Source organism: Chaetodon trifascialis, chromosome 6, assembly GCF_039877785.1.
Source record: "Chaetodon trifascialis isolate fChaTrf1 chromosome 6, fChaTrf1.hap1, whole genome shotgun sequence".
In the NCBI taxonomy this organism is placed as follows: Eukaryota; Metazoa; Chordata; class Actinopteri; order Chaetodontiformes; family Chaetodontidae; genus Chaetodon; species Chaetodon trifascialis.
The window spans coordinates 21,481,198-21,496,142 of record NC_092061.1 but is presented as its reverse complement, the minus strand read 5'-3'; the positions used below and the strand labels follow the sequence as shown (position 1 = coordinate 21,496,142).

Below are 14,945 nucleotides of genomic sequence, written 5' to 3'. Positions count from 1 at the left end.
GGGTTTTCAGATGTCTGCCTCTGTGATTTCTGCCTCCACCCCAGTTTAATAGAGGTCTTTTTGAAGAGACGCAGCTCCAATTCTAAACTTTAATTACAAGTTTATGATGTGTTCATGTCATAATAGATGGGTGGTAGAAATGCAGAAGATGTCTTTGGTAACAGCTGGCGAACATTCCTGTCTTTAAGGCAGTCCTGTGAGGATTAAAATGCTGTGCACTGACAATGTCACATATTAATTAAAAGTGGATTCAAATCAATTGAACAATGTTGTTTGGGTGATGTGAGTCATCCGTATTTCATATTGGAGCTTGAAATCATTTTCCCAGCTGTAGTTATTGTAATCTGACTGCAGTAATTTGTCTTTAATATAAATACGAAATATGAACAAACCCTCTTAAATCAGCTCTTAGGTTTGTTATTTTGTTGTGACCAAGTTATGTTCTGAGAGGACATTTTACAGTTCAATAATAAATTTTGTCCTCTGGTGGACAAACTCTGGAATAGAGACATTGATTTTTCAATGTCCTCAAACCCAATGTGGCATTTTTGTACTGCAGTTTCTTGCTGCTCGACAAACACAAATACTGACATATAAGCAATAAGTGAGTTTCAGCAGATTTATTGGTCTGGCTCCAGTAGTTGCAACTTGGATATTGACATGAAAGCTATTTACATGTCAGACCAGAACGCATCGTTAAGCTGCTGTTAATTCAAAATATGATCCTCCAGCCTGCAGCAGGGTTTCACTGACATGAGCAAATCAACTCATGCCTTCTTTAAATACTAACCACTACAGCAGCTGACTTGTCTGGTCTTGAACATTGTGATGATGATCTGCTCAGCACAGAATTGGACAAAAACCACACACCTCTCGTGTAACTACTTTCTTGTGTACAAAAAGAAATCCAAGACTCAGCGTTACAAGAATTTGCATTTATTTGCATCAAAAAGGTCCATTAAAACAATACTAAAAGCCATTCTTTACAGAATAATTAAATCTTAATACCTGGATCGATATGACATTCATTCAGATGCCCCTCCCAGCATTAATTAAAGTGCATTATGTTGCTCATCTTTTTCAAGCCCTTCTTTTTTATGAGTATAAATGTTGTCAAATGAAAACAAAAAACAACCAAAAACCAACCATGTGTGCTCCTCTATGAATTAAGCAAAAACCTGCCCTTAAACCTGAGGTGAGACATTAAGACATTTATACCTTTAAAAGGGCAAAAAACACACATTAACAGACATAATCTGTGGTTTGCACAAACAACAAAAATATTTTTCAGTTGCTCAAACACCAGCCGCACTGACTCATGAGTACAAACTCCAGCTCTCTTCAACTCTTTCCTCTCATTTCACCAGACAACTATGTTTAGTGTCTAACAGCCACGTGTTAAGGCTGTTGTCTGGCATCAGCTCTTCACCCTCTTCTAGAAAATAAAACAATAAATACAGGTTGGATGGAAATAAATACTCCATAGTCATTCACACATTCAGGACACGAGTGGCGAGAGATCAAACCTACATGTGCAAAACCTTCTCATTTACAGACGCCATCATGTCTCCCTACGGGCAGAGGTATGAGAGAGTCAAACTTCTTTTAGAGCTTATTAATGCTATGTCTGCGTTGTTTCAGTAGGGTAACTGAATGAGGGAGGGTGCTGTTGATGCACATTTTCCTCACTTGCAAAGTTTGCAATGTCACACTGACATGAAACCCCCCCCAAAAACGGACATTTGCTCAGGCACCAAAACACAAGATGGCATGAACAGCAAGAGCAGTTGGTCCTTGACTTACATTCACACACATTGCTCTTGTTTCAGCTCTCAACATAACTTCTTTAAAACATAAATAGCAGCAGTCATAATCCTGACAACCTGAGCTCACAGAGTCCATATCCTCCAGCTTGGCCTTTCCAACTTTCGGTGTCCTTTCTCAACTTTCGTCAGCTGACATTCACAGAATGAGATGACTCTACGAACCCAAAGAGGGGCCAAAAGGTCCCCGGGATTCCCTAGCATTAACCCTAGGAGAGCGAGAGGGAGAGGGGGGTGGTGGTAGTGGTGGGGTGCCTGGGTGGAAGCGGGTTAAGGTTGCTTGTCGTGTGACAATGAGAGTGCGAGCTTCAGCGTGACGTCACTCCCAGCTGTGTCTTCAGGTGCTCGTACACCACATAGCTAATGCTGACGGCGGGGATGACTTTGAGGAAGTTGGGGGCCAGGCCCCTGTAGAGCCCCGTCGGACCCTCGGTCTGCAAGATCTGCCTGAAGAGACTGGTCATTGTGACCTGCTGGCAGCCCCCTGTCGCAGCTGGAAACAGAAAACAATGACCGGTTATACTTTGATGATGTGAGAAATATTACTGTGACAAAATAAATGTGTTTTTTTTTTCTTCTGAAAAAAAAAAAAAAAAAAAAAAAAAAGTTACAGCCCCAACTTTCTACTTGTTTACGACAGTTTTACAACAGCCCTGTTAAACGAATCAGATCAACGTCTGCCTTTTACTATTCACGTAATCCACCTGTGATACGAACCTCCCTCTCTGACCAGTTAAGGAGGTTAGTAACCCTTACCAACCCTTACCAGTAAGACACTGAATATCTGCTCAATATATTTTGGTGTCTGCAAAGTCTGTGTTCAAATATTCCTGAGTTTAGCTGAAGCCCATATTGTACAGCAGTCAGATTAACGCTGGCAGAAGGATCAGAGAGGTGTAGTATTGCAGGAGCAGAGGCCTCCTCACCTTGTGCTTGCATGCGGGTGCGGACCAGAGCCAGAGGATAACTGGCAAGTTGACCACAGGTGCTGGACACGGTGCCACAGGCCAGCAGGACAACCACACCGGGGTCAGTGCTGTTGGTGCCGTACTGCTGCAGGTAGTTGTTCTTCAGTGTCTGAGGAGGGAAACGCAGGAGATGAGAAAAGTTCCCTCGGCTCTGTTTGTCTATTTGCACTCTTTTTCCCAGTATTATGTCACTTGGTCATTCACACTGTTATGCAACAGTCTGTGTGTTTAGTGTCCTTTCAAGGAGCTGAGGTACAATGTTGTAACATAACCTCTTGGTGTCTTCAAATATTACTGCTTTTTCTTGCCAAATATAAAACAGTGTTTGCTTTCACACTTGTATCTTATCAGCGAGCAAAGCTCAAAGGCAAGTGAAACTGTAAATGTGGTGAATTTACAGCTGAAAAGATTCTTGCCCTGCTGAGGGGCTGGGGTATGAAGAAAGGTATGTGCTGGGTTTATTAGCGGGGGTGATAAAATAAAAACTCGTGGATACTAGTAAAGCTGAAGAATGTGAGAAAAGTAAAAATAAGCCCACTGTGGTTTCACAGGGTGACAGTCTGTGTTGCAGTGACTGCTCACCTCGTACACCGCCAGGTCGATGCCCGCGTAGGGGATGATGCCCAACATGTTGGGGACGTAGCCTTTATAAAACGCTCCAAGTCCCTCTCTCCTGAAAATCTGCTTGGCACAGTCTGAGATCCCAGAGTACTGACCGGTCGTCCTCAGAGCAAGACGAGTCTTTAGGACCTGAGGACAGATTCAAACATGTTTAATTTAACTGTAAAGTCGTAAGAAGTCCTAAACATGGTTTCCTGAGGCCTGTTTGCTTTCAGAGAGGGTGTTATAGAGCTGGTTATCACCTCCATGGGGTAGATCGTGCTCTGGGCGATCACTCCAGCCAGAGATCCCGCAACAAATCGCTCCAAGACGCACAGAGTCTCTTTATCGCTGCCAATTAAACGTTTAATCTGCAGAGGCCGATTGAGAGAGAGAAGACATTAGTGAATGGACACCATGAACACAGAGCTTCATAAATTACACATCTGAGGCACAGCTCAGAGCCACGTGTCATACCTGCTCATATGCCATGAACTTGAGGGCCGACTCAGGGGCAATTTTGATGATGTTCACTCCATTGCCTCGCCACAGTGACCTCATACCGCCCTCTTTGATCATCTGCATCAGGCCTGTCATGATGCACATGTTGTTGGTTCGGGATCCGTAAACCTGACGGGGAAGAAGTCAGTAAAGATTTAATCAACGAGATCTTTGACCAAAAACACCTATAAACCTTTGTCTGCACTGGCAGGGAACAAACTACAGTTTGGAGGTTGTATTCTGGGGTGGACACCTGCCATGGAGGTCAGGACTTCTTTTGAACCAAAAATGAGTCCAACTGGGTTTGTTTAATTAATTGATGGGAAAATAACCAAAAGCACGTAATTCGTCCTCAAAAGAGGTCAGAGTTGACTTTCCACCTGGCAACTGACGCAAATTAAGGCCACTGACACAGATTCTGAACCTGTACAGTTAGACCTTCATCCCACTGCTGATGGTGATGATTACGCAGTCCAGGGTGTGACGATCGCATGTGAGCCATCATTGGTCGGCGGTGCAGCTCAGCTGTGACACACGGTCAGCCCCTGGACTCTGACCTCTCACTCTGACACACTGTCCGTCAAACATTAACTTGTTTATGACTCTTAGGTAACTTGATCTTGAGCAATTTCTTCCAAGTTCCTTCTTGACTAATCGTGCCACCTGCTTTTCTGAACATTGTGGCCTCAAGGAGAACCTCGTTAACATTTCCTTATTCATAATGTGACTTTTAGAGGTTAAATCTCTCGTTTGAAAGTTTCCATAACTTCCTCCACACACTTGCCCTTTTCCCAAAACTCTCCAAGATCTGGGAACCCAGTTTCCCCATAGTCCCCACACTTCTGTGCCATTTTTCAGTTTAAGACTTTGAGGTTTACAATGTGATTTGTTCAAGTTTGATTTGGTTGTCTTACCTGCATCATGACTTTGAGTCTGTCCAGGGGTGCAGTGCAGGTCCTTGAAACAGCTCCAGCTCCTCCACCTGCAACCAGGTGCCTCCACCACATCCCAGTTTGCTTCTCCTCTATGGTGAACTCATCGGGCACCATCAGGTTCTCACCCACATCGAAAATCTGCCAGGGAGAGACATGAAATTGTTAGGTACAGAGTAGAACTTGGCTCAGAAAAAAAAATCCCCAAAACGTTTTACTTCAGGAAGACACAAAGACAAAGTGGAGGAGGTCAATGTCAAGTGGACAACTCATGTTATTATTAGAAATTTGATGTTTTCACAGAGGACCAGAAACTGCAGCTCTGCACATGTACTGAACATTATTCTTGTTAGCAGCACATGGCAGCGGTCTTGTGTGAGTTCAATATGCATCTCCAGGTGCCACTGCCACAGGGACCAACGGTCAAACCATCGAGCACCAGGTCTGTTTTCACAGACACGGCAGTGCAGGTCAAGATTTAACTGATTTCAGTAGTTAATCATGGGCAAACTGCACTGCTCTGCCTGTGCAGCCTCATTAAAAGTATGGCTCGAATTTCAAAGTGCAAAGAGGGCGAGCACATACGAGGCGCGTTTTGAAATGAGGACACGGGTTACCATTGGATCCGTCTATACCTGCAGCTATGGATCCCTGCCAACTCTGCCCCCCCCCCCCCCCCCCCAAGAACAGGAGCCCAAATTAAAAAACTTCTACAGTATACTACAAGAAGAAATCAGCAATTGATGCCAAGAAAAGGGCAATGATAATGTCCTATCTGAATAATATTTTTCAGTTTGTATTGCAAGTCCCTCCATGAAGTCTTCATTTTGCTGCTGATTCACTGCTGCTATATCACTTTATTGAGATGATAAAAACAGCACATTTATTGCCCTACCCCAATTACACAGTGTCAACAAGATATTTTAGTGCCACCCAGGGACACTCTGGTTCGGCTGTGGGGATCACACGGGACCACACAGACTATTAAACATTAGATTCTTTGAAAACTCAAATGATCCAACAGGTCGTGTTTCATCAGTACTTTGGCCGTGTTTTGCCTGGCCTCCCGGGAGGGATAACTCCCCGGGGGGGGGGGGGGGTACCTCTAGCTCTATTCTTGGCCCTGGATCGGCCTGTCGGTGTCTCCTCTGTACAATGTTACAGTCATTAGTTGGCACAGTGTTGAAATAATTTGTATAGCAATCAAGACTGCGCTGACTTCGAGCAGGAGCTGCACTAGATTACTCCAGTCTTCACCTGCTGACTGCTGCCTTTTACATAACAGCGAGACAAATCGATAAATCCTTCCGACATAATCCTCCCAGAATGGGATCAATTCCTTTCATAGCTTAATAGAGCTTAATTGCTGACGCACAACTTGTGCTGGAGGAGCCTTTCAGGTAATTTGCTTTTCAACTGACCTGTTTTTTCCCAGACAAGACAAAGGTGAAACACCCTGCGCACTTTGAATAGCTTCAGCCTGAGTTAAACCATTATCAGATGCCCTGACACCATTAACAGATTCAAGACTGGGTGAAAAAAGGACATCTGAAATTTTACAGTAAACAAACCTCTGATGCAAACAGTGGAATTTTGTGGTTCTGTCGACATTAATTTAAAGCTGTCAAACAATGATTCAAATTGTTCCCGTTTGGGTTCTTTCTAATTGTTACAGCACAGCTGTCTCTGTGTGTTTGGTGCAGACTGAACTAACCGTGGAGTGTTTCCAGTACAGGATGATCTCAGGAATGCTTTCCGTCTTCTCCACCACGGGGTAGTTGCTCCAGTCTTTACTGCTGATAGTTATCATTCCGTTCTTATCCATGCTTTAGAACAGATAGAAACAAAAGTAAGACATTGAGTCCCTTCATCAAACAATGCAAGACTGCAGTGCGTGAAACAGATTAATGAAATTACCTCTTAAGGGCTTTTTCCGCATGCTGTGGGGAAATATGCACACCAAGATCCCAAAGAGACTGCATGAACTCCTTTGGATCAACGTGGCCTTAAAAGGAAACAAAGACATGTAAGTTTCTCAGACTGTGGGTGAACTACAAAGCGAAAGATGAAACCAAGCAAGCGCCGACATCTGCAACAGCGAAAAGCGAAAACCTCAGCTCATTCTGGGTCTCCTACCTGCATTCTTCCTGTCGATGCTTTTCACCACAAGCTTCAGGTCCTTTTCATAATCTTGCAGATAGTGAACAAACTCCTCAAAATCCAGCTGTCCATCTGAGTCATTTTCTTCTCTTTTTAAAGTTTTCTGAAAAAGAACAAAAAAAGACATGCATAAGAGGACAGTGGATGAGTGTTGGAGGACTAAGAATTATATTTTATTGATACAAAGATGCAAATCCAGTGTGGTATCAGGGTTTTCAACAGCAGATGACATCTTGCAGTAGTATGCAGAGTATTCACAAGCCCTGACACATTAAAACAATTTGACAGCCGCTTATGAAACAGGTACAGCAGGTTCTGAAAAGCACAACAAGGCCTGAGAGGGTACGGCAAGTTCTGAAATGTTCTGTCTGGATGCCATTCTGGTAGTCATGAAAATGGGCAGAGAGTTCAGTGATGCTCTGGCTTGTGTTTCATCGTGACCCCACAGGACAACATTACGGCCCGTGTGCTAAGCCAGAGGGCTCTTGGCATTCTTGAATGACTGGTGTGACGTCAGTTTATCCACGAGCAGGGGAATTAGGTTGTAACACTTTGGTCTATTTTTGACCTCAGCTCCAGGTCGACCTGCCAACTGCTTTAATCCAGTCTAAGCTCAAACCTCCTGAGCTAAAACAAGATGAGGACACTGGCAGCCCTCCAACCTGCTGGCCAGCGCTGATACCTGACCCCCTGCCCACAGCCAGAGCCGGCATATGACTGTCACCCAGTAATGATACTCTGCAGATAGTCTGCTCTCCCCTGCAGCTCACACCAAACTACTTGCACAAGTGCATCAATGTGACTTGTAGCATGCCTTTAAGGGGAATGCAATGTCACAAGTTTTACACGTGTACTGTCTGAATAATGTGACATCTCAGAGAGAGAAAGCCAGAAACTTGCAGCTGCTGCACTGACAACAAATGGGACAGCTGCCTTTGTTGGAGGCATATGATGCTAATGACACAGACTGAATATTCTTGCATTTCAATCAGTTCATGAGCAAAAAATGTAAACCTCAGCTGAGTGCAAGTACTGAAAATTAAAATTCTAATAGGTCAGTATCCAAGTGGTTGCAGGTGTCCTAGTTTCAGCAAGGTGCATGTGCTAGTTACAAGATTAGACTCCATTAACCCCAGAGGAAAATGTACAGAGAACAGATGTAACTTAAATGAAACAAATACAAGAAATTAAAGTGACATCTATGTACCGAGAGAGACACAGAGAGAGATAGCTATATGTGCATTTTGCAAATATACACGGTGTCTGTATGTGCAAAGTAATGAGTCTGGTAATGAAAAGCCTGAACAGATCCAGTCATGTCCATTTCTTCACTTTTTAAAACGAATACTCCAATTTGTGCAGTTGACGCTATTATACAAATTGTATTACAGAAATTGATCAATCCGACATGAGCTGTCTCCTTTCACATTAAGGGGACAGTTGCCAGTGCACACTGAGATCAGCGACTTCCAAAATTCTCTGAACACGCTGCATAAATTCCTCTTTAGGGTGGATTTTCCCTGTGAAATGAATGACTGTCTGCAGCACAGCCCGCGCTTAAACTTCATTTTTTTATACTTAACGGAAAACAGTTTGGATGGACAAAATGAACTACATTTAAAAAACAAAAAACTATGCTTCCACCAACACTGAAACAATAAATATACAAAAGTTTCTAACAAAAATTTCTTTCGCTTTCGTGGCGACTTCTCTGGAAGGCGGCCGGCTTTGCGGCCTAGTCGTAAGGCTTTTCACGACCACAGGCTAATTCTTCCGGCGCCCGGAAAGAAAGGATTTAGTGACGGTAAAACTCATGGGGTTTAGAGAAGTAGGTAACTGTAAATGCTAAACATATTGTGCTTTGACATATAAAGCAATAAAAAGTAAATATTTAGTGATTTTCTCTTACCTTTCGCCACCTCTGGTAGGTTGAAAACTCCTGGGACGGCAGAAACACGCTCAATTTGTTAAAGAGAGACTTCAGCTCTGACGGCAGTCCATTAGACTCAAAATATTCCACTTCAATCGGGTCTGAGTTAGACACAGGAACGTAAAGGCACAGGCCGAGCATATTTGGCTTCGGACAATTTAAAATAAACTACAATCAATAAATAAATAAATAGCACACCAGTGTGTCTCTCCTCCGCGGTGTAATACTGAAATGCCGGTAAGGAAATGCCGGCTTCTAAAGAATGACAAGAGGTCACGCCCCTTCCCAGAATAGCTCGATGTCATTGGCTGTTCACGATGTCCCGCCGACAAGTGAACGTAAATTTACTACTGACCAATCACTGAGGCTGCCCATTGAGGGCTAGTTTTCCGCTTTCTTCTTGCGAATGGAAACTTAGAAGGGCCAACCAATCCTGTTCCTCCTTCTAGCCAGCATTTAAAAGATTGACCAATGCCGTCGTTTCTTTCATTCAAACATGGGCAGAAGCGGACACAGCGGCAGCTTGGCCGTGTGTGTGTGTGCCAGAATAAGAATTATGACACCAGTGACAGAAAAACAGATTTTAAAACATCAAATGAGAAACTGGACACACTAATATCGTTATATTAATGTAATAAGGTTAAACCACATCTGTCGAAATAACTACTGATTTTAATAATGATGGACTTTATTTCATTCTGTCATAAAGTAACTTACAAATAACACTAAAACAAGAAAAAAAAAAGCAAGAAAACCACGAGAGAAAGCACAAATTCAGTTCAACATGAAATAAAATTAAACTAGAAATTGCATTAGCAATGATAAGACAAAGAACAACAAGTCTTTATTTGTATTGCACCTAACAAAATAGTGAAACATCAAGGTAGAAGGTCGTTTGAAGGGTATACAAGTGACTGAATTTATGATTATTTTTAGTTTTTCTTTCTGTCTAAATAAGCACAGGCAAAATTAAAACAGGCATATCTGATCTACTACTTTCAGATAAAGTCAAATTTGAGGGAAATCAACATTTATTTGTGATTTTTGCATGAAAAAAAGTTTGAACAATTTGTGTCAGTATTAAGCAACTTCAGCTTCATTAAATTTGGTTTGCAGTCAGGTGTTAAACAAATGAAAATGCACCGATGACAACCAACTTTAATAACAAGTGCTTTATGTGTCTTCTTTGTCCTGCACGGCACAAACAGACATCAAAACTCAGCAGCAGTAAAACACAATCGTGACTGACTTTTAGAAACTCTCCGTTCTGCACGCCATGTTTTAACTTTCAGCTCTTGCTCTGTCTGCTTTGGAGACGCTAAATCTCTCCTGCTCTGTGTCTGCAACACTCTTTTACTTTGTTGTTGTCCTTGTCTGCTATTTTCTCTGCTGCCAACAGTATTGCATAATTTTGCTGGACCACTGACTGCTGTTGTTACATCTAAGTCTGTTCTCCCCTTGAAAACCACCCTGAAGGGATGAAGGCTGGAGAAAAAGACGGACAAAGGATGAGTGCCAAGAGCCAAAAAAGGCACTGAAGGAACGCCAAGAGCTCCAAGCTGAACCCCTGAGGCTGTCAGCTGATCCCGTCTGGGTTTACACACAACACCACACACACACACACACACACACACACACACACACACACACACACACACACACACACACACACACACACACACACACACACACACACACACACACACACACACACACACTCCTCTGCATGTGGATTAACTGTCAGCCAGAGCAAAGTCCACATTCATCATCAGATATTCTCAAATTCATTCTCATAAAACCTGAAACAAAACCTGACACAAAATGAAGAGCTCATTATCTTTAGAAAAGTTTCAAAAGAAGTTGTCATCACATTAAATTCATGATGGCTAATTCTTTCTTTTCATCACTTTTACAATGTTGTGTCTTTCTTACTGGTTCATTGTTGTTTCTGTTATCTGGTTTTATGTTGCTGAAAAACTAAAAATGGTTTTCCCAGTGGAAGAACTTCACTGGTCTGCAGAGCCCTGACCTCAACCCCATCCAACACCTCTGGGGTGAACTGGGGGGTCGACTGTGAGCCGACTTATCACCCAACGTTGGTACTGGACCTTACTGGTGCTTTTGTGTCTAGATGGGAGCAAATCCCTTCAGCCAGGATGTAAAATCATCACATATGTCTGGAATTAGTTTGGTGTCCACATACTTTTGGCTATGTGGTCTATTTTCAGTGTACATTTCAACATTATGAGATGTCACCCCTGTCTTCAGAGTTCAGTCTTGCTGATCTTGTGACAGGGGGCCAAAACTCTTGTTTTTGTTTTTGTTTTGTAAGGGGTCAAAAGCCAAAAGGTCATGAAGTACTGCTTCAGTCTCTAACAAAGCGCTGTGTTTTATCACCTCATCATAAAATGATAAGGTGAAATAAATACGGTCAAATAAATGTAGTGCAGTTACAAGGACATCATTTGCAATGGTGGAATGTAAATTCTTTGTCACTTATAGTTATTTAGCATCAGAAATATACATGCTTACATGATATTTATTGCAGTGCTGCACTACGAATGTACCCAGTAGTATACAAGGTATTTCAAATTGCCTCTTACATAGCAGTGATAAAAACAGATTAATAGAATATTCTATAGTAATCTAACACTTTGAAAGCAGCCATTCTGCATAATGAATACTTTTACTTTTGATACTTATAATACTTCTGTACTTTCACTGAAGGAACATTTGGAGCTCAGGACTTCTTCCACCACTGAACATTTACCTCTGAAGTAGCAGCAGAGTAGAATTCTGAAATAGCAGAAAAGGAGCATGTTTTGGAGACCTAACACCTCAAAAGTGTACTGAAGTGCAGTATTTCACACAGTTTGTGTTAGTCACACAGTTTTGTCCTCAGACTTCAGTCCTAAGATGTTGGGGCCGGCCTGTTTTGGCTAATATTAAACTGCTCAGAGATCTTGAAATGTTCCCAGTCAGCAGCAGTTAAAGTCCAGAGCGAATGAAAACATGTTGGTTTAGCTGCTGCTGCTCATCCTCTGCGTCACGCAGCTGAGGGTAAACGATAACCACTACGACAGAGACACGTCTGTGTGTCACAAACAGAATTCAGCAGCACTTTAACCTGCAGGACCAGACCAATGCAGGTGAGAGGTGAGGGGACGCATTCTCATCTGCAACAGGGATATCTCAACCATCTGATAAGAGCACTGATGTGCAGTTTTACAGTTGGGTTGTGGTGGCTTGAAGGCTGTTAATGGGTTGTTGTTTGGGAAACAGAGGTAACAGGATAATGCTGATAAGCAATTATCCAAGGGCGCACGTAATCACTGAATCACAACATTTACAACAGTGGGTCAGTTCATGTCCAAAGACAGGGTGGACATGCTGTCCCTCATGAGTGATGCAGAAGCCTGTCAACCAATAGATAGATAGATAGATAGATAGATAGATAGATAGATAGATAGATAGATAGATAGATAGATAGATAGATAGATAGATTGATTTGGTGATTTTTATTTTTTCTCTGATAAACTGAAGGATGAAGTGTTCCTTTGTGAGCTGAGAAAATTCTCCTTCATAAGATAAATGATTTAAAAACCTCCTGGAACAGCTGGAAAATGCATCATCACAAGTCAGAGCTCATGAATAGTTGACTTTTATAGATAGCCACGCTACAAACATATGATGATCTATAGAATATAATGCATTGCTGTACATTCAACTACCTGACTGTAATTAAATGAGATCAACCATAAACATCTGCAGCAGTAAAATACAACACACACATGCAGCAGTAATATTAACCCAAAACTTCAAATTTTACTGCAGAATGATTGTTTTTACGTTGATACTTAAAGTAACATTTAGCTGATAGTACTTAGATACTTTTACTTAAGTAAATGTGCTTTTATTTTTCTCTGAACTATTTTATTATTACTGGCATTATACTGTACACAGTCCACTGAGACGGTAACTTTGTCTTTTACTTCACACTCTACTGTGTACAACTGTGCATGTCACAACATAAACCTTTGAATCCTGTCACACATTAAATTATATCACTGTTTTCAAAACAAGGTGCTGCACTGGAGTTACTATAGACTTCAGATAGAGAGACAGAAAAATCCTTTCTGGCTCTTCTTTGGTACTCTGCTGCTCTCTGTTGGCTGAACTTGAGCCTGAACTTCACTTTAAACTTTAACAGTAAAGGTCGTATCGCCTACGTCAGAGAGTGTGCCCACCAAAATAAAACGTAACTTAAAGCGGCTTTTATGAGAACAAACAAACTTTTTTTTTTGTCCCAGATAACTAATTTTGATGTTCATGTGGGCCTTTCATGAAAAGTATATTTTCTTTAAGGGGAACTTACACGGAGTCCCTGAAGGTAACATCAATGAACACACAGCAGCGGCGCAGACTATCGACACACGGTGGCGCTGTTTCACCACTCATCCTGTAATGTGACTGACAGTGAAAGGGGGTCCAAAGTCCTCTGTCAAGTTACCAAGGATGAGCTAATAAGACACCGGAAATCTTGTGATTCACCTTTTAAAATAAAGTCCGCAGTCAAGTACACGACGGGTTATTTGGAGGAAATACTCCAGTCTGAATGTCTGATAAAAGACAGTCATCACCAGAGAAAACATATTTTGATAACAGGGAGAAGAATGACAAATTATTTATTTTTTGGGTATAACATAAAAAACATGACATTTGTTTAATATTCATTATTGTAGAGTAAAAATGACTGCTATGTTTTAGTCACCCACATTCAGTGATTTCATTTATTTGTTATACAAAGTTTAACTAATTTTATCACCTAGACCAGGGGTTCCCAAACTTTTCCATGCCATGGCCCCCCAAACAGCATTAGTTTCTGGCCGGGGACCCCCTTTGCAAACCAATCGACAATGCTACAAAATATGTAAAGAAACAGCAACTTTTAGAATGATTTTCTTACTTTTATTCACTATTCAATAATTAATGAAGGTCTACATGCAACTTCATGACGTCATGAACGATGTTTTGATCAGGCAATCAGAAAGATGAGCATGGCAAATAACTTTTCGATATGATATATGTTTATAAATTCTATTTTATAATGATGATTTAAAAAAGTAATTAGATTATATTTGATAATAATTATTTAAAAAATAATTAGTAATTATTATATTTTTCTATTTTTGCTTTTTTTTCTTATCTTCCCTCCAATTTTCTGAGGCCCCCCTAGTGCCCCCTGACAGCCCCCACTTTGAAAACCACTGACCTAGATCAAGTATTACCAAATCACTTGTAAATATACTTACTCTAGAGGTTTAATGTCACAGTTTTAATAAATGACTTCCTTTTAATTCAGCATTTCCTTTCTCTTTCTGCATCAGTATAACTTCCAGCAAATAAACAACATATTCAACACAAACTGCTTCATTGGTTCTTTTAATATGAAAAGTCAGATTTTGACTATTTTCAGTAGTGGAAGCAGTACTCAGATCATTTACTTAAGTAAAAGTAGTAATACAACAGCGTAAAAATTATTCTAAGTCCTGCATTTAAAATTTGAATGAATAAAAAGTCTAAAAGTATTACCATCAAAATATACTTAAAGTACCAATAGTAAAAGAGCTCATTATACAGTATTGTCAATTGCAGAATAATGCACATTATATTATTGTAGTATAATCGTAGATATGTTAAAGCATGTACCACTTTAATACTGCAGCTGGAAAAGGTGGAGATAATTTTAATCACTTTACATACTGCTGGGAGCCTAATCTATAAAATATATCACATTTTATCTGTTGATAATACTAAAGTAACATAAATCTATGAAGTGACAAAGCAAATGAAGTGGACTTAAAAAGTAGTGCTGTAGTGCAGTAAAAGTAACATGAAATAGAAATACCCAAGTAAAGTACAAGTACTTAAAAGTGTACTTAAGTGCAATATTTGGGTAAATATATTTACGGTAGTTTGTGTTTGTCGATTTGTTGTCACATTTGAACATAATGACTTTATACAGCTTTTA

At 41.0% G+C, this 14,945-nt stretch overlaps 1 protein-coding gene across 1 annotated transcript; it reads right to left on the bottom strand.

Annotated features, from left to right (window-relative positions):
• Positions 1-922: 922 nt before the first annotated feature.
• slc25a25a (solute carrier family 25 member 25a) lies at positions 923-9,142 on the bottom strand. The gene is made up of 10 exons (XM_070965248.1): positions 8,894-9,142; positions 6,961-7,087; positions 6,742-6,829; positions 6,539-6,650; positions 4,807-4,965; positions 3,869-4,021; positions 3,655-3,762; positions 3,374-3,541; positions 2,750-2,900; positions 923-2,316 (listed from the first exon to the last, which is right to left on the bottom strand). The coding sequence occupies exons 1-10, from the start codon at positions 9,053-9,055 to the stop codon at positions 2,132-2,134; spliced, it is 1,413 nt and encodes a 470-aa protein (XP_070821349.1). The 5' UTR covers positions 9,056-9,142; the 3' UTR covers positions 923-2,131.
• Positions 9,143-14,945: the final 5,803 nt, after the last annotated feature.